The sequence below is a fragment of the Eleginops maclovinus genome, chromosome 13, assembly GCF_036324505.1.
Source record: "Eleginops maclovinus isolate JMC-PN-2008 ecotype Puerto Natales chromosome 13, JC_Emac_rtc_rv5, whole genome shotgun sequence".
NCBI classification, from domain to species: domain Eukaryota; kingdom Metazoa; phylum Chordata; class Actinopteri; order Perciformes; family Eleginopidae; genus Eleginops; species Eleginops maclovinus.
In genome coordinates this window covers 15,472,878-15,493,108 of record NC_086361.1, presented here as the reverse complement: position 1 = coordinate 15,493,108, position 20,231 = coordinate 15,472,878, and the positions used below count along the sequence as shown (strand labels likewise).

At 47.4% G+C, this 20,231-nt stretch overlaps 1 protein-coding gene across 1 annotated transcript; it reads right to left on the bottom strand.

The window, feature by feature from the left end:
• Positions 1–632: 632 nt before the first annotated feature.
• On the bottom strand, positions 633–19,987 carry ahdc1 (AT hook, DNA binding motif, containing 1). Its single transcript, XM_063898625.1, has 6 exons — positions 19,862–19,987; positions 19,486–19,749; positions 6,254–7,554; positions 4,450–6,146; positions 2,464–4,063; positions 633–1,880 (listed from the first exon to the last, which is right to left on the bottom strand). The coding sequence occupies exons 3-5, from the start codon at positions 7,427–7,429 to the stop codon at positions 2,470–2,472; spliced, it is 4,467 nt and encodes a 1,488-aa protein (XP_063754695.1). The 5' UTR covers positions 7,430–7,554; positions 19,486–19,749; positions 19,862–19,987; the 3' UTR covers positions 633–1,880; positions 2,464–2,469.
• Between the last annotated feature and the right edge of the window lie 244 nt (positions 19,988–20,231).

Genomic DNA, 20,231 nt, shown 5'->3' with positions numbered 1-20,231 from the left:
TGTCATAGCGTTTTTGTCAGTATGTGATTCCTTCCACCATACAGAGGAATGTCACAGCAAACACATTTCCTGCGGCCATGTCTTAGTCTATTTAGTCAGCCTGTTGACAAACTGTACACAAAATGCAGCCTGTAAACTCCCCCCATCTGTTTCCTTTCCCTCACACTCTCTCTGGCGGTCTGGCACACACACACACACACACACACACACAAGCTGCAGATGTACAATGTTGTTCTATTATAGCAAGTATTCCTGTGAGGACATGAAATGAGCGTGGGTTCCCTTCCTGTCAGCTCTCTGGTACCACCAGCCTTTACGCCGTTACGCTACTTCCTTATTTGGATGAGGAATGTTGAAACAGTACATTTTTGTACATTTTGTTTCAGTGGCAACATCTCTGACACTCATTTCTGATTTCCTTGGTCTGGTTTCTTTCTTTCCCCTTAAACACATCCTGCTCTCCCCACCATCTATTCCTCTCCTCCCCTCCCTGTCGAATCATGTCCTTGCCTGAACCCTCTCTCTCTCTCACGCAGACCCAGACAGCCTGGGCAAAGCCCAAACACACACAGCCACGCTCACACCTCCCATAATCCCTTAAAGAAGCAGTCTGCTATTGACAAGATTACCAATGGCAAGAACAGAATGTGTATTTAAATATTTTGCACCTCAGATACATACATGATATGTAACAGACAGATATACAATTTTTTTCATCACAAAAACCACCAAACAACACAAGACCACAGAAAAAAGAAGGGAGAGAGTGAAAGAAAGAATGAGACCCCGCCAAGACTTTTGGTGTCTGGAGAGCTTCACTCCTTTTGACCCCACAGCCACACACACACACGCTCACACAAACATAAATGCACACATACACACAAATACATGCATCACTGCATTCACGCAAAAAACACGCCCTCCTCTGTCTCACGTTTGCACACAGAAAAACAAGTCTCTTTGGGGCCGTTGTGTGATTTCGATGTCTCTTTCCCTTGTAGTTAAAACAGCAAAACACAGGATGTCGGGTCTCCATGCTGCAGTCTCTCCCCCTCCCCAGAGCAGAGAAACCATGGCAGAACGCTGGGGAGGGCATGTTGATGACGGACCCTCTGAGCGATCACGGGGCCTCTGGCTTGGAGCTGGAGTCATATGTACAGATGCTGGTATTTCAAGAGCAGAGACTGCTTTAGTCCAGTTTTCTCTTATGGGACACAACACATGGAGTGCACAGAGCAGGACATTTGCTAGGCTCATGGTATTTAAAAAGTTGATTTGGGCTCAGATGCGATTCAGGCGAGGGCACAAGACAGAAATGCAAGGTCAGTGTAGTGCAGAACAGTTGCTGGTTTAGCCAAGGACAGGAGGTTGAGAGAGGACAGAAAAAGAAGGGAGAGAAAAGTGTGATTGTGTTGCAGATGTACAGAACAGGACCAGAAAGATTTGAGAAGGGATACAGACTTATGGGAAATAGAGTTGTCTATGTATCACAACCGGGCTTGAAGGGGTGAGGAAAAAGGTTTGTCTCTGTCCATCAGCATCTGGTTTTCATCTGTCAGCTCCTCTTGGCCATTCCCTCACTCCAGCATAGAGTGTGAGTGAGTGTACACATGTAGGATTGTATGTGTCCATGTATAGGTAGTGAATTAATCTGCACATGCTTTTCTGTGTGTGTGTGTGTGTGTGTGTGTGTGTTGTGCATGCGTGTTTAAATTGCAGTTGATCTTGATTGTCAATGCTGGAGAATTAAAGCTTTACTGTCCAAAGCTGGCAGCTAAATTCTCGCCCTTCATTTCACATTCTTTAACAAAAAAAGTCTCCTTAACAAAAAAAGAAGAAAAAAACATTTGCAAATCTGTAAAAGCTTGATTTGAATGCACCTGAAATGAAAACACAGGGAGAGAGGGAGAGAGAAAGAGATGATGAAGGATAGAGTGATTATTTTGAAAAGCATACCTTAATATTATTTTACTTAGCAAATATTATTTGCTGTAGCTGAGGTTTGATTTGGTGTGAAACGTAATAAGGTAAATAATGTTCACGCCCTGTAGTGTTGTTGCTTTTTCCATTTCTATTGATCTTTGTATTTGTGATTCAACCTAAGAGTTTACCGACTTTCACATTAAAAGCTTTTCAGATATATACCAAGATAGCATGAAAAACGTTCTTATCCATCTGAAACATCCATTAAATAAATAGCTGTTTGCAAATATCGACCAAAACAATATAACCTACAAAAGCAATAAGTAAAGTGCTTTTTATCCAAACACATAACTAGAGATGATCAGCGTTTGAATTTGTTGTATCTATTTGGATTAATGAACTCTTTTTTCACATTATTGTTTAATTCAATGTTAAATAATGAAAAAAGTAGGTCCTCTTCAGTAATCAAACACTCTGGATGGTGTTAGTCTTTAGTGTATGGATGGCCTCATTGTTTGTTAAAAGGTTAAATAAACCCACCTGCTGTTACAGGCTGGTGACGCTGAAGCTGTCATCGTTGGCTGTGTCCAGGAGCTGGCACAGCACTCCCCCCCCGTGAGCTGCTTGGGAGGGGTAGCGGTGTCCCATGCCCGGGTAGGATTGGTGGGACAAAGAGAAGCCCCCAGTGTCCTCCTGATGGGGCGAGGAGTCCAGGGCGAGTTTGGGGTACAGGGAGTGAGGCAGGGGGCCCTGGCGGAGGCTGGTGCTTGGGTTGGAGTGAGTATGGGAGGAGAGGTGAGAGTTTGGGTGGGGGTGGTTGTTAGTGTGGGGTTGGAGGAGGGAGGTGGTGTTGGTGTGTAAGTTTGCGTGTGGCTGTGTGTTGTTCAGGTGTGTGTCATGGGGATTCATTTGTGTGTTTGCATTGGAGCTAGCGAGCGTATTACCGTGTGTACTTCCATGGGGGCTTGTGTGCGGGTTGCTGTGTGTGTGCGTGGCTGTGTTTGAGTGTGTGTTGTGTGTGTGCACGGCTGTGTTTGAGAGTGTGCTGTGGGAGTGCGGGCTGGGGCTGCCGCTGTGCGACGTCTGTCCGTACCAGTAGGGGGAGCTGCAGTAGCTGGGTGAGTCGTACTGCGAGAACTGTGGGTCTTTCGGAGCGGGGCGCTGAGAGGGACTCAGTGAAGTGGCGCAGAGGGGAGTTACACGGGGTGAGGGAGAGCAGGAGGGAGAGAATGTCCTGGAGGGGATGGGGTGGTAAGTCTGGGGGGGAGGAGGTGTTGGCTTGGGAGGATAAGACGGAGATGAGACACTGGGTGAGAGGGAAGAAGAGGACTCTCCAGGGTATAAGGCTGGATATCGCTCCTCAGAGGAGGGTGTGGAGGGGTAAGGGGAGGGGTACTCACAGGGGTCCTGGAGGTAGCTGGAAGGGGGTGCAGGATTTGGGGTGGCCAGGGGAGAGAGGCTGCTACTGTCTCCACTGTAATAATCCAGTCCCTCCTGGAACAGACCCTCTGGACCTCCAGCGGAAACTGCTCCAGATGTTGAGGCAGCAGCCTTGCCTCTGCCTTTGGCCCTCCGCTCTCTCTGACATGGAGACAAACCCCCCCTGCCTCCTCTGGACCCTCTCCCCCGTCCTCCAACTCCCCGTTTAGGTCCAGGAGTAGGCGTCGGAGAGGGGCTGGACGGGGAGTCGGAGTGTAAACCAGACCCTCCATCTTTTTCCAAAAGTGGTTCAGTCCGTTTCCTTCGACCGCGACCAGGTTTGGCCGTGGTTCCCCCGCCCTGGAAAAGGACGTTCTGGCTCCAGTTATACGAGGGCCCTGAAGCACTCTCATGCCAATCCATCATCAGCTTCTCCAGGCTGGACAGACTTGATTGACCCCCCTCTCCGCTGACAGATGGAGCCTCGTTCAGTTTGTATGTGCCACAGGTGGAGCTGGGTCCACTACCAGTGGCCGCAGAGCCAAGGTGTGACGAGTCGGACGAGGATTCTGAGAGAATTTCCGGAAAAGGTTGTCGCTTGGCCTTCTGGGGTGTGTAGTTTGAGATATCCAAGATGTCTTTGGACTCATTGGAGCCATATTCACTGTAGCCGTGATACTGAGGCCCAAAGCTGTCTGTTGACCAGCCACCATAACCTTGTCTGAAAAGAAAAACAGAAACACAATTTATAAAACACACAGTTCCACCGATCAGTGAGATGAAATGACAAGACGATTCAAGCATGTTCCTATAATAGTTTTCAACTTTTGTTCTCAACAATTCCTTTTGCTTAGTTTATCCTAGTTTTAAGACTACTTAATATAATGTTACCCCTTTAACTTTTTGAACTGCGATGGATTTTTAAACTATTTTCTGACATTTATCGACCAAACAATTTATCCAGAAAACAATAGGCGGAATAATTCTCAATGCAAATAATAATAAAATGTAATAACTCTAATTCAAATTTCTCACTACAATACCAAGCAATATCTTTTGTGAAAAGGCAACTCTTTTTTATGATGTCAGGCAGCAAAAATGATTTACCTGTAGCTCCACTGACTGGAGTTGTACTGTTTGTAACCCTCTGGGGATGAAGAGGAGCTGAAGAGGCTGCTTTTGGCCACAGACATGTACCCTCCTCCTGGTGATGTGGGTCCTGTTGACTCCCCCCGCACCATGGAGGAGTGACCTGCTGCAGGATATCCACCATAACCTCGCTTGGCTGCTGCCTGGTAGTTAGAGTAACCCATTTGACCGACAGCCTTGCCAGATCCATACGCAAAGCTGCAGTCTGAGGGTCTCTGTGGCACCGCTGGAGAAGAGGAGGAGTAGCCAGAGGAGTAGTGACCAAAAGAGGAAGGATGGGGTGAGCTAGGTGAGTGTGAGAGAGATGGAGGAGTGGATTTGGGATAGGTAGAAGTGGTTGGGGAGGTTTGGGCCAGGTTGCCATAGCTGTAAGGAGGCCTTGCTGAGGAGCCATGTGTTTGCAATGAACCCTCCACCCCAGCATTTGCCCCCTTGGAGCTCCACTTGGGGAATGCAGGGGACCAGCTGTGGCAGGTAGCTGGACTGGATGGCTCGTAACCAGGGGTGGATGAAGCTTTTCGGGGGTCTGACTGCGAGGAGGCGATGTCCAGCAGGTCTGACGAATCGTCTGAGTCGAGGAGGGACCGGAAATATCCGGCAAACAGGCTCTGTGAGTCCTCCCCAGCAGGCCCCATCCCCCTGCCCCCTCCCGGGCTGCTGTAGGACCCTCCCCTTCCAACCTCACAGGAGGAAAAGCCTCTTCTTGGAGATCCACAGAACTGATACCCACCAAGAGCTTTCTCCTTGTCCATACCCCCTTCCCCCCATCCACCTGCTCCATTGGGCCACTCCTGCCCCATGGACATTCCCTCCCCTCTTAATGCACCATTTTTTCTCACACGTCTCTTCTTAACTGTTTTCTCCGCCCCAGGATCACTTCCTACGACACCCCCTCCCCTACCACCCCCACCCTTTCCCCTTTTCCTGGGTAATCCATGCTCAGACAGGGGGCTCAGTTTCTGCTTCTTGCCAATTGATTCAAAAAAGTCACTGAAGGTGCTCTTGTTGCGCTCAATCCCCCCAATCCCCCCTGCTCCTCCTCCCCCTCTCCCAGCGCCCCCTCCTCTGCCACCTCGGGGGCGTCTAAAGCCGGTGAGCCGGTGGAGCAGGGTGGATATTCCAGGGTTTTCCAGAGGGGTATGAAAGCTTTCTGGCTCACTGGGTGTCCAGCAGCGTGGGGGAGAGCAGCGGCCAGTGGCAGGGGGCTGGCAGTTCAAAAAGGCCAGTTTGGACAGGACATCCCCATACTCTGTTTTCACATCATTAGTATCATTAACATAGGAAGGGTAAGGGGAAGGGAGTTTAGTCCGCCGCCGCCTCTGGGGCTTCTTGGGTGGGTCTCCTATACCACCAGCATTCGAGGTGTTGAGAAGCTCTGCCGGTATTCCTGGCGGAGGCTGTTTAGGGGGTCGCCCCCGCCTTCGCTTGAGAATAACAGGCATCTCTCCAGGAGGAAACATCACCATAACGCTCTTTCCATTGTTCTTCATTCGGAGAACTTGGGTCGGTTCTCGAGCCACCTCTGAGCCGTCGCCGCTGCAGTCGTTGCTCTTTTCTGTCCCTGTAACTGTCTCCATATTGGAAATCTTGTAGCTCTTCTGTCGGCGGCTGAGACTAACGGGAATACGAGCCACCTTGACAACAATCTTTCTCACCTGTAAAGCAGAGACCAACATTTCACATATGCAGATTTAGATTGTGTAAACATCTTTTTGATACATGCAATGAGTGTGTGTCAAATATAAACTATGAATTAACTTACACCTACAAAACGCCCACGTCTTCGGTTATTGGAGCCTGAATCGGCGAGAGGTTCCTGCTTCACGGTTGGTGAAGGTGCAGCGATGGTGGATGTGTTCGTAAATGGGAGATGAGCGGCTGCACGTTGAGCCATGGCTGCCTGGCGCTGTTTCACACTTTTAGGAGCTGCTTTCTGGACTTTTGGTGCGGGTCTAGACCTGGATTTAGGTCCAGGTTTATGCCCAAGTCTGGGCCCAGGTTTGGGTACAGCTTTAGGAGCAGGTTTGGGTACAGTTAGAGCAAGAGGGATGTCGGTAGGAGGGGGGGCTGTGGGGAGAACAGCCTCCACAGAAGAATGTACTTCTTTCTCTCCAACAGCTACCTCTTCTTCTTTAACCCTCCAGATCTTCTGTAATACTTCATCCTCCTCCTCTCCTCCCCTCTCCCTCCCTGCTCTTTTCTCCCCTTCCTCCATGCCTCGGCGGAGGCGGGAGGATTTGCGCAGGTGACAAGGGAAGCGTGGACGTCCGGAGCTGCGGAGTGCATACTTCTTCTCTGCCTCCACAGGAAGAGGAGAGGACCCTGTGTTTGGGGTGGGGCCAACAGGGACTGGACAGAAAGTGGAGGGATTGTCAGTCTCTGCAGTGAGGACTGGGGCTGTCCGCTGATTGGCCGAAGCAGGATGATTGCCAAGTGCCACAGACAGGGGTTGAGGTGAAGTTGTGCGTATGGCCTCAGGTGTAAGAGTTCCAGAGAGTTTTGGACCTACAGAACCCATATGTGGATTGATATCGATGTGCCCACAATTATCCATGCCTGCGTGCGAAATACCCTTTTCACGCAAAGCCGGGTCCTTGTGCGTTTGCATGTTTCTAAGTGTCTCTGCAAACATACGTGTCTCAGTGTGAGTGGCAGTCTGTTTGCGCCGGCAGCTGCTGTGCCCCAGCCTTCCCTGCAGGTGGAGGCCGTTGGCCAGGGCGGAAGGAGAGGAGGGAAAGTGGTCTAAGGTCACCGATGCCAGTCCATCATTAGAGGGATCCTGGGACCCCTCCTGGAGCCCAAGATCCCTGGTCCAGAGCTCAGGCCCAGCCAGCCCCTCCAGCCCCCCCACACACGCTTTTTCCTCTGCTTGAGTCTCACCACAGCCCACTGGAGCCCCAGTCTGGCCTGAATGTAGGTGATCTGACAAGCTACTCATTCAGTGAACAGTATTGTGGGTAACGAAAGAGGAATAACAGGACGGTTTTCTGCTGAATCAAAATCAGGGAACTGCTTGGTAGATGAAGAAGTAGTTCTAACAACAGGAGAGAAGATTCAATGGCCCTGAGGAGAGAAATAAAGACATATATCAAAATGCTATATTATAATAGATTATTACAGAAAATAATATCATTAAAAGTAAAGGAAGTCCACAAATATGTTAACATTTCCTTGCATTAAAGATATCTTGTCACTGTGCGGAATCAACACTGTACATAAAAGAAATCAAACATTTGCAGCACTGATGAGATTGTGATTTTGTGAAAGATTTTTTGGGAAACGAGCCACACACCTAATTCATAACGCACTCTAAACTATTAACTGTGCCACCCACACAGAGGCATTACAAAATGAGATTACATTTACCATTCATACCCCGCACAATCGGTTGCTTTTACCGAATGGTTGTGGCGCTGATTCTGATTCTGATTCTGAGTTGAGCCTCACTCTGTCTGCCTGACTGGCTCTGTTCTGCAGGGGATCATTGGGTCATCAATACTGCAGTGGAGAGCTCACATACTTCTCTCTCCCCTCTGCCTGTACTTTGCCCGTGGTTAATAGAGTGAGAGACAGACAGGCAGACGCACAGACACAGAAATACAGACAGACAGACAGACAGACAGACAGACAGACAGACAGACAGACAGACAGACAGACAGACAGACAGACAGACAGACAGACAGACAGACAGACAGACAGACAGACAGACAGACAGACAGACAAAGGAAGTGAGAGGGGAGTTCTAGGAAGTGGGAAAAATGGTGATTGGGGAAAAACAAGAAAAAGTAAGGAGGAGGAGGAGGAGGGTGGAGCAGAATGAAAAAGAGAATAAGAGATTAGTACATGATGTCACAGCATGCATCAGACCAGACTAAAATCTGTATTTTGGTGAGGGCTGCACCATCCAACATCAGACGCTATTATCTTGGAGGATGACTTGCAATAAAGCTTAGAACTCTAATTAATGTTAGCATTTCAGCTCTGTGTTTAACCAGCAGACATACGAACACGTGTGAGCCAGTGCAACATTATCTAGTCTATAAATCCCTATATGACACTGCTGGATGAGATATAAGGAGTAATATATTGTGTATTATGTGTGGGAATGAGGGAGTTGTGCCACTTTTTTTTTAAACGCACAATAACGACGAGAACAGATGTTGTAAAAAAATCCCCAATTGAAAGGTGGTGTAAAAAGCAAACTGCATGCCACGTTTCACCAAAACTATTGAAATGAAACACAAAGCTCTAGACTTGGAGGGTGCAATAAGAATGAGAATGTGTGAATAATTGCAGCCACCAGGGGGAGGCAGAGAGGTGATGAAGAGAGGTGTTGAGAGGATGGAGAGATGAAGGTGACAGGAAGACAGCGACTATAGAGGGATTATAGAAACCCAGAGCAGAGGAGAAATTGAAGGAAAGTCTGCCAGAAGAACACACACACAAGTCTTACAAAATGTGGACCACACGTGCTTTTCAGATTAACACGTGACTCACATTTAAAACACAAATACAAGTGTGCGTGCCACACTTGCACGCATGTACACGCACTGCTGGCTCCAACACTGTACCACATAGAACACAATCCTGTCCATCCTCAGATCGCTCTGCCTCCCTCTCCAACATATGGCTCTGATTAGGAGGGAGGGAGAACAGAGAGCGGGAGACAGAAAGAGAATGAGGGGGACCAGGAGGGGAGTCACATGAATAAGAGCATGAGTGTGTGAGAAAGTATGAAAGAGGGCGAGAGACATAAGAAGTGTATAGGGAGGGTGAAGATGTGACTGAGACAGAGAAAGGGTGGTGAGTGGAGGGAGAGACAGAGCCAGACAGATTTAAGAGAGGCAAAGGAGGGAGGAAAAAGTTGAGGCGAGAGGGGGGGAGGAAACAGAGGGGGAGAAGGAGGGGGCATGTGAGAGTTTTGCTGTAGTAGAGTTAAGAGCTGCACACATGGAGCAGACCAACATTTGCTTCTCTGAGGAATGACACAACTGGGACACACACACAAACAAACACAACATATACTTTCTTTAACCCCCTCACCCGCTCCCTCCTGCCCATCTTCTCTCCCTTTCTCACTTTCTCTCTTGTCTAATTAACAGCATTCCTTAATTAACGCTCCATCTGACCGGTGTATGAGGGAAGGAGAAGAACACATGCTTTAATTAAATATTGCTGCACATGTGCTTACACTTACATGCACACCCTGTCACTCACACACACACACACACACACACACACACACACACACACACACACACACACACATGCAAATGTGCCCCCACAGTCAGTTTTATCCACCCACACTCTCACACATCGATTTGCACATAAAGAAATACATGGCTCGCACACACACACACACACACAGATTCATGCACGATCGCACAGAAAACAAAGACACACATGCAAATATCCTTCTACTGTGCTCAGCAGGGGGGCATTCTGACAGAGCTTAGATACCAGCCAATCAAACGCTCCCTCTATGCTTCATTGTTTAAGCAAACATTCCTGGAACCCATCAATTGCCATTCCAACATATTCAGCGTCATACGTAGCAAAAAGTGTATTGGTGCATCTGACTGCATGGCTGTGGGGCTCCAACAGTCAGTGGCGTAGTACTGTCTTTGTGATTACAGGCAGCACTGCTCCCACATGATGATCTGTGGAATCTGTTTCACAAAGAGCGGCTTTCATACGACTATTGTTTGAAAATCTGTGATCTTGTATATTCCTCATCTGCATGTTAAAGTTTGTGAGCTAAGAGGAAAAGCAACGACACAAAACGCCACAGAGTGTATGTGCACACATGCCGGTGAGAACTCGGAGAGGAGGACTTGTCATTCTCCAGTTTGGGCAGTTGCCCTGCCGTGCACAGAGAGGAACAATCATCCTGTACATGGGAGCTGTACAGCATATCTATTCTCTCCCCATCTATCTCAATACCACAAAGGCTTGCAGACTCACAGGCCTGCCAGCATCAACCCTCAATGAGGAACTAGACCCTGTGTGTGTGTGTGTGTGTGTGTGTGTGTGTGTGTGTGTGTGTGTGTGTGTGTGTGTGTGTGTGTGTGTGTGTGTGTGTGTGTGTGTGTGTGTGTGTGTGTGTGCGTGCGTGCATGTGTGTGTGCACTTGCATGGGTGTGTTCCTGTGCACGCGAATAAGTGTGTCTTCCTGGGTGTGTTTGTAAAAGCACTCACTGAGCTCTAACGGGTGTGCAGTTGTTGCTAAGAGACAGGCAGCAGCACCGAAACAGCATGGGGGGGGGGGGTGTAAGGGAGGGGGACATGGAGGGGAGAGAAAAAGAGAGAGAGAGGTGGTGGGGGGAGGATGGGGGGAGCTCCACAGAGAGGTTTAGACAGATAAGAGGAAGAGGGGATAAAACAGAGAGAGGGGGAGAGATGGAGAAAGTGTATGTGAGGCCAGGAGAGAAAAGGGGGAAGGGGGGGGGGGGGTCCACAGAGACTGAGTGACACCAAGCAGAAGCCAACTACCAGCCTCGTTCCTCCACACCACCTCCACCCTAAGTCAACCTGCAGCTCCATCAGCCTCAAACCCATCAATGAGTGATTTTTTTTTAATGACTTTTTTAACCCTTCATGGCATGAACCCAGAATAATATCTGAACTTCTGTCCTCTTTCAAACCAGTGTCAGATCCTGCCTCACGCTCAGACTAAAGGGGGCAGAGCGTGGAATAAACTGTCTTAAGAACCCCGGCTTGCTACATCTTTCCTTTATCGAGAAGCTTTCATTTCAAGGTTTATTTTTATTCCTAACTATCGATTTACGGTACATTGCACTTCTCTCTTGATGCTGAAAAGCAAGTACAGTGCAACCATCCATTGTTTTTAAGTTGTTTTTTTCCTATTCTTATTCTTATTCTTACATCAAACAAGGCACAACTTTTCATACAAAAAAACTGGGAAGAAAATAATGCAAAACAAAAACAATGTGATGACTGAGTGACTTCTCAAGTAATCTGTGAGGTGAAATGTCTGAGTTTGTGAATGAAACATTAAGCATGACATGACACCACACAGCATCACATTGAAGTGGCCACTGAACCCGAAGCAAACTTTACCATGAATGATATGTCTCTGAGTATGGAGCTAAAAAACAGAAACCTATTATGTATATTGATATGGTTCCATAGCAATTTCAAGATACACAAAAACTCATTTTATTCAACTTCAGAAGCATCACAGAACAACAAACCTCATATGCACAAACTAAGCCGTAAATTGACATCCTCTGAAACTGATACTGTGGGAAGAAAGTTTTCACTATTTACTCAATGCTCAGCCAAATAGTGAAAAGATTGAATTTTACTTTAACTTAAAAAGCTGAAGTTAGAAGGTCATGCCTTCACTGCTGAGCAATACAGCCCAACAGGCAGTAACACTGAACAGCTAGAATTAAAGCCCATCGATACTCAACAGACCTGGGTTTTTTTGCAGGCTTGAGATTTTCTAATTGTGCCAAGTGTGTGTGTGTGTGTGTGTGTGTGTGTGTGTGTGTGTGTTGGGGGGGGGGGTGGAAAGTTATACACATATATCAAACTACAGGGGCCAACATGCCTGCACACAAATGGCCACCAGCACCCCTCACAATCAGAGCTGAACTCTAGGCTGTGCTGGGCTGCAGCTGCACACACACTCAGTCCAACTAATGCACTTACATACAGAACCTCAGCCCCCCCACCCACTCACACTCTCCTTCACACTGACCTCTCCTCTCTTTCCTCACTCACATCTCACCCGTCCTGCCTGCACCCCCATCCCCCCATTCACCCTCCAAAAAACCCCACATCCCTAGCGGCAGGAAATGCCTGATGATCTCCATCATGAGTGTGCGTGCTGCATCTCCTGCCAAGAGCAAGCATGTGAGCACGCACACATGCAACACGCACACACACCGCTACAGATGAACAGAGAGCAACACATAAACCATATGTGCAGACAAACAGAGAGGCAGACACACACATCTAACGTAAACACACATCACACAGACCAGATACAGTGGCGGCTCAGCCAAAGATTCACACAGGGGACCGGAGAAGTAGCACGAAACACGAGTCAACACTAAACCAGGACCCCCCACCCCCTTCTGACTGTCTCACCCTCCAACTGTATCCCTCATGTTGTTTCTGCAGGAACCTACATGCTGTAGTTATTTTAAGATGAGGACGACTTTATTACCCCTTCCCCTTCCTCTTCACTTCTCTTCTTCACTGTTCCTTCTCTCATCTCCCACACACACACCTCCCTCCCCCAGTTTCTCTCCCACTCCTCAACACCCCTCCCTCATATTCAACTCCGCCTGATACTCTCTCTCTCCCCTATATCTTCCTCTCCCGCAGGCAGTTTCCTGGCGCTGCTGATGGCCGCCCCTCAGTCGGGTCATGTGACCAACCGCGCCAGCTGGGAACAGCTAGGAGTGCGCACATGTGTGAGCGTGCGAGGAAACGCAGGGATACTTCTGGAAACTCACACAAACACATGCAAATACGGGAAGATGAAACCAACCACTTAGATGCGAACACAGACACACTCCCACTCGCAGCTCACGCAGGTGCACACACACACACACTGAGCTGACATACAAAGGTATATCTATATTTTGTGTCAATATTACTCCTTATATGTTATAATAGGTTTTTTTCTCAACGTTTTTCATAATTGGGTTTTTATCATTCATGTTATTCGACTGTGTTTATGTATGTACCATATACACCGAGGCAAGGCAAGTTTATTTACATAGCACCTTTCGACACCTTTCAAAAAATAGAGGGCATTAAGAAAGAGTACAGAGGAATCACATTTCTTTTTAAATGGTATTCCAAAACAGTCATTAATAAACAAAGAGAATAAAGTTAACAAGCTAATATAGATTAACACAGCTTGAAAAGGCATGAAAAAGTTACAATGCAGGATGAGAAACTACGAGTTGATTTCAATGTGTGTGTAAACGTACTTGGCAATAAACGTGATTCTGATTCTGAAACGTAGAAACACGCTCACAGTGACGCACACTTTGCGTAGTCACTGGCGCACTTAAACCACACATATACGTAAGCACTGTCACGCATACACCTCACACAAAGAGGACACACACACCAGATGCTTGGCCCCCGACACACACTGAGACCTTGAGGCCAGTTTTTTCAGGGCCTCAGCGCTTCGGCCCTGACTTCCTGACTCCTCCTCTCTCCTCCATACTCCTGTTCCACAGTTGCTGTGGGAGACGCTGCTGCAGCGCCCGTTGCCAAGGAGAAGGCTGCTGGCTGTTTGAACAACAATGGCCGCCTTGTGAACATTCCAACTGTAGGTACTGACAGCTCATCAGCCACAGCCTCAACACATACACACACACACACACACACACACACACACACTGCTCACACTGACACTACACAACTGTACCACTCGGATTCTTGGCCCGAGCCTGAATGTGGTAACACTCTCACACACAAACACAATCAGGCACACACACACACAGACAGACAGACACACACACACACATCTGTGCACACTCTCAGAAATTATGACTTCTGCTGAGAGGATAAGAAACCTTTCCTTCCTTCTCTTTCTACCTGCATCTCTCGACCATCTCACTTTCTCTCTCTCTCTCACACACACTCTCTCTCACACACACACAGAAACACACACACGCGCATTCAGTGCGCAGTACATTCATCCATCTTCCCCCTTCTCCCAGACTACTCTCTGTCTTTCTCTCTTATCTCTTTCTCTCTCCTCCCCCTCCACAGCCTCCTGCTTTCACTCTCTCACCCGCTCTTCACTTGCTCATCCATGCCTCTCTCTCTTTGCCTTTCTGTCTCAGGGAGTGTGTGTTCTCACTCACACACACACACACATATGTGGACGACACGCATTCACACAGAGAAAGAGAGAGAGAGAGAGAGAGAGAGAGAGAGAGAGAGAGAGAGAGAGAGAGAGAGAGAGAGAGAGAAAGGCACATCTCTTTCTCTCCTGGAAGGTAGCAAATCTTTTTCGTCCCTTGGGGGCATACACTTCCTCAGAGAAGGATGGAAAAGGGAGGGAAGAAAGAGAACTAGACACAAGAGGAAGAGGAAGAAGAGGAGGGTGAGGAGAGGAAGGGAGAGAAAGAGAGAAGAGGGTAAACTCATGGCAGGGATTTATAGACAGACCCCTTAGTGCTCTGATTATCTGTTCATATTGATGGGACGACATTGAAGCCACGCTGGTGGAACGCTGAGACGCTGCTGAAGCCAAATTGGGTAGAGAGTGTGTGTATGTGTGTGGGGGGGGGGCCTTCGGGGGTGTTGAGGAGAATCACTAACAAGTCTCTGCTTATCCTCTGACTCACTGTTTTTAACACACATACCCAGACACATGTGTACGCACACTCACATGCAGCTGAAAACAAAGATAACTAGCAGGCTGACGCACAAGCATAAGAAATCCGACACACTGTACATGTGTGTGTGTGTGTTTGTGTGTGTGTGTGTGTGTGTGTGTGAGACACACAGCGAGTATGTGTTGTGTGCCAGACACCAAGAGATGCGTGTGTGTGTCTGCGTGTTTTCCCAATCTCTCGCTCCTCTTTAATAATTGAGCTGATTCTGTCCAGCTTGTTAGGGAGGTACACAGCAGCTTCACACTCACTCGTTTTCTCCCTCTCATCCTCTCCCTCCTCATCCTTCCATCTCACCGCTCTCCCTTCATTTATCACTCCTCTTCCTCCCTGACCCCTCTGTCCTCTCTCTCTCTCAGTCCCTTCCCCCCAGCTCTCTCCTCTCCTCTCCCTTTGCAAACCCCTCCTGTTCTTTGACCTCTCCCTCGCCTCTTGCAGTCTCCCCCCCCCACCCCTCCACCCCGCTGCTCTCCATCATCCCTCTCTTCTCGACTCCCTCCCTCCATCCTCTGGAGGTGAAAGGTCGAAGCTTCCTCTCCACTGTCAGACTCAAACCGGCTGCAACCAGCCCTGTGGGGGGGTGAGAGAGACAAGGAGATGAGCAGAATGAGGAGGTAGGTGAGGAAGGACGTACAGGAAAGGTGGGAGGGAGGGAGAGAGGGAGATAAGTTGAAGAAGAAGAAAAGAGGACTGACTAAAGCAAAGATGGAGGGGCAGAGGGGTTAAAAGAGGGAAGGATGCGAGAGAAAAGAAAAGGGAGATGTTTTTTTTGTTCCTTTGACGCGGAGGAGAGGTTTTATGAATGTATCGTGTGGGAGGTGATAGAATGGAGCACAAACACTGCTTACACTTATGCTAAATGGCTGCTGTGTTTGTGTGTGTGTGTGTGTGTGTGTGTGTGTGTGTGTGTGTGTGTGTGTGTGTGTGTGTGTGTGTGTGTGTGTGTGTGTGTGTGTGTGTGTGTGTGTGTGTGTGTGTGTGGGAGATGAACCACATTTACCTGCCTGTGGCGAAAGCTATTTTACTTCAGGTGACGATTAGATTAATAGCAGTCATAAAAGACAGGACCCTACTCTCCAAGGACAAAGTAATGACTAATTGTTTCATCAGGTCACTCGTTGAATAGTGGAAAATATTAAAAGAGGAAGAAATACTCAGAAAATGTCCAATTACTCCATATAAAGGTCTGATAGAACTTTAAGACGTGTTTTGAGAGCAGACAATGGAAGCCTTACAGTACAGTATATATAAAATCTCTGATCTGGAAACAACAGCCAAAGAAACATAATGTACTGTATATTTGTACTAAAAAAAGCCCTATTCTGATTTATATTAAATCTGAATGTATTTTAAAGCTCCTAACAAATCCGTTTTTGTCTCCATGAATAGATTTGTAATGTGAATCTGGTCCCTAAATCAGTTTCTCATGTATTTTGGGTTGCATTTCAAGTGCTGAGTAATAATGGCCTGACTCATTCACAACACTGGAATAAAATCCCTTTTCCTAAACGGCAGTCATATATAAATTTGTTTTGAAGAGTTCAAAGGGAAAGTGCCAGATTGATCTTCAGCTGACTTTCACAAAACGTCTGTAAGCAAAGAGAAAAGCTCTTTGTTGCGTTTGACAAATCGTGTGCGCAGCTAGCAGCCAAACTCCTGAAATGAGATGCCTTGCAGTCGTAAGGAGGAGTCTGAAATATTTGTAGGGAAATTCAGCCTTCGAAAATACTTCATATCTGGTAGGATATGCTTTCTGATGATAGATTACTGAAGCTCTGTCAGGGAGCAGGGTTTATATGGTTATATTAATTAATTGTTACTATTATAATTATAATCCTATTTGTATTAAACATACTTAATGCAAAAACATGTCAATAAAACAAAAAAATAAATACAAATTTATAAAACTATACAAATTTAGTTTAATGGTAAAAAAAACTTTAAGAAGTCTTTGTGGCTTTTCATTTCAGCAGTTTTTTGCTGTGCAATAGTCTAATAACAGAGCAGTTATTTTGGGAAATTGGGCTCTATCAATACGATTTTGATTGATTGATTGATTGACTGACAAAGCAAAATAAATGATAAATCTGGCATTGAAAAGGGCTTTTCTATAAAAATGTGTTTGTAGAAATGATTTAAGAACAGGTAAATATGCTGTCAAGCCTAATGTCTTCAGGCAGTGAGTTCCAGAAATCAAAGGATACAAATGGCCAACAGCCGGTCACATCTCATCTCCAGCCTTGACCTGAGGACAACAAGCGGGGCTTAAGGATCTGTGGACTTGGATTATTGGGAGTCAAAAGATAGGTAATATAACTGGGGGAGCGACAGTATTGAGCCTTAAAAGTGGATCTTATCAATCCTGAATAAATCAGTAAACAATTTGTATTTCTGAGGAAGAATTTGTGTTAAAATGGAATGGCAATAACCGATTTTTTATTTTTAATAATGTTTAGACGATGCATCTATAAACTTTCTCCTAGCCGCTATTCAACAGGTTGCACCATCCTAAACAAAACTTCACAAACATACCAGGACATCAGTGGAAATCAATAAAGATAAATCACCAATAAATGTGTCTATGTGCAGTTGTGTGTGTGTGTGTGTGTGTGTGTGTGTGTGTGTGTGTGTGTGTGTGTGTGTGTGTGTGTGTGTGTGTGTGTGCGAGCATACATGTGTGTCCATTCTGTCTTATCCATCTCCATGACGACCTCCATATCAAAAGGACATCTGACTACAGCAACCTCACATGCTGATAGGCAGAGAGAGAAAACAGGTGATTGGTTGAGCTGTAGGCTGTCATATCTGCAGGGTGTATCTTTGTGACACTGCAACACACACACACACACACACACACACACACACACACACACACACACACACACACACACACACACACACACACACACACACACACACACACACACACACACACACACACACACACACACACACACACACACACACACAAACGCTGGCTTGTCACTGCCATCAACCAACACGCCTACGAACTGCAGCAAGGCGCAAACAAAAGGTACTTCCACAGCACACACATTGAGAGGTACATGCATGCTAACACACACACACACACACACACACACACATACACACACACACATACACAGCTTTGAGACGAGATGTGGTGTGTTAGGTGCACTGACCCTGCCAATGAGGACAGGAGGAACATCAACGTAGCTACAAGGCCGTTGCTATGACAACTAGCCCAGCTCACACAGGTAGGAAGCACAATAGGCCTAAGCTGTTATATGTTCACATTCCCTGTTTGTAACACACACACACACACACACACACACACACACACACACACACACACACACACACACACACACACTCACAGGGCCCTGCACTCAAGACAAGACTGACTGACAGACAGCAATTGCATGCCAAGGTAAGGCCATTCACTTTTCATTCCAGCATTCAGAAGGCTGAAATTATTCATTATGTCCAAGTGGACCTGCCAAAAAAGAAACTCAGTCTTCAGCTGAGCCACTCAGAGAGTGAGACAGGCTGAGTGTAAGACAGTCTGAGCGGTAGACAGACAGACAGACAGACAGAGAGACAGACAGGGAGAGCAACACTCTGCATACTAACAGCACCTTGCACTAGGGCAGCCTGTGCACGTCTCTGAGGGGCCCCTTAAATAACGAACTGTCACTGCCCAGACATCGACATTGACTTCTCTCTCCCTCTCCTCTCCTTCAGTTTCTCATGCACTCTTTCTCCCTTTGTCCCCCCCCCCCTCCCACCCCCCTCACAGACAAGAGCTGATAATCACCACCATGAGTACGCCTTGTCTCTCAAGCACTGTTGCCACTGCAGGATGTGCTGCTGCTGTGTCCTGCCTGTAACTGCCCTGACAACTCGGCTCAGGCGGGCTGCCGGGATGGAAACCCTGCGGCTGGAAGGACGGATGCTCACCGGGACTCTTGGTGTCTCCTGTTTATACTAAAAGCAAACACCTGTCCATCACCAAGAGCTGGGCTCACAGTCAAACCTCTGGTATATGTCACTGCCATGTAAATTCATTCTATGAAAAGTCCCCCACAGAGATACAGTCTATTGAGACAGCAAATAAACAACTCAAATGTGTGAATGGGTGTGTGTGTGTGTGTGTGTGTGTGTGTGTGTGTGTGTGTGTGTGTGTGTGTGTGTGTGTGTGTGTGTGTGTGTGTGTGTGTGTGTGTGTGTGTGGCAGTACCTGAGGAAGTACTGTACTGTTGCTCTGCCTTTACTGTATAAACGCTGCTATAATGAGGCTAATAAGTGCTTAAGGATATTGCCAAAACTCACATAGAAAAATGCAGGCGGGGATACTCAAGCTTCATTACGCAAACATTAAAGACATTATGTGTGTGTTTTGTAGATCATCATTTAAAACCCCACCACACACGCCGCATGCCCACAGTTAAGATGACCCAGCAGCACGAATGCAGAGCTCAGTCCGTCATCGGCAGCGACGAGGTTAATGTAAAAACTCAAGAAGGAAACGTAGCCAGAGGTGCGCAGCACAACTGGCTGAGCGGAGACTAGGCTAATTTTTAATGTTGTGTACACAAGACGCTGCACGCGCACTCACCAAGGGGGAGAGAGTGAGTCTGGGGGCTCGCGCTGGATGCTCGAGCTGTTGCAGTGTCAACGCTGGCTCGCGCGGCATTCGGTGACGCTGCTCCGATCCTCTCCCGGGTCACGGAGCCGCTGCAGCCGTCAGCATGTCCTCTTCATCTGGGCTCCCCACGGCGGAGGGAGACAGACCTCCTCCCACACCAATGTAAACGTCTCTTCCTGCTGTCTCGCGCCACCGTCTCAATGGAAAAACCGCTCCTCTCGCTCACATCAATCTCTGCACCCACAAAGATGGGAAAGCAAAACACAAAAGGAGGGAAAAAGATTAAAAAATGGTGAGAAGGGAGGTTGCTTCACAGTCTTGTCCCCAAATAAAGTGCTGACATTACCGCGCTCGAGCCCTGTGCTTCGGTTTTGGTGACAAGCACGGGACTCCACGGTATGCGGGAGGCGAACATCGACCGTGCGCCCGTGAGTCTCTGCCTCTGCAATTCCAGCTCTCTGTCTCTCGTGCGCCCCAGTCTCGGCTGTGTCTCTCCAACGTGCCTGACTGTGAAAGCCATCCAGGCACCCGTAGCTGGCCTCACTTTACACCTGTGGAATTGTGGGAACAGTAGTTTACACACAGCTTAGAGAACAAGCGTTAATATTTATATTTTATTATAAAACCTAAAGTTTTAAATATTTTACGCCTGTTCTATACTAAATGGCCTCAATGAAGACACTTTTTGTCATAACTTACCTTTTGTACCTATTGTT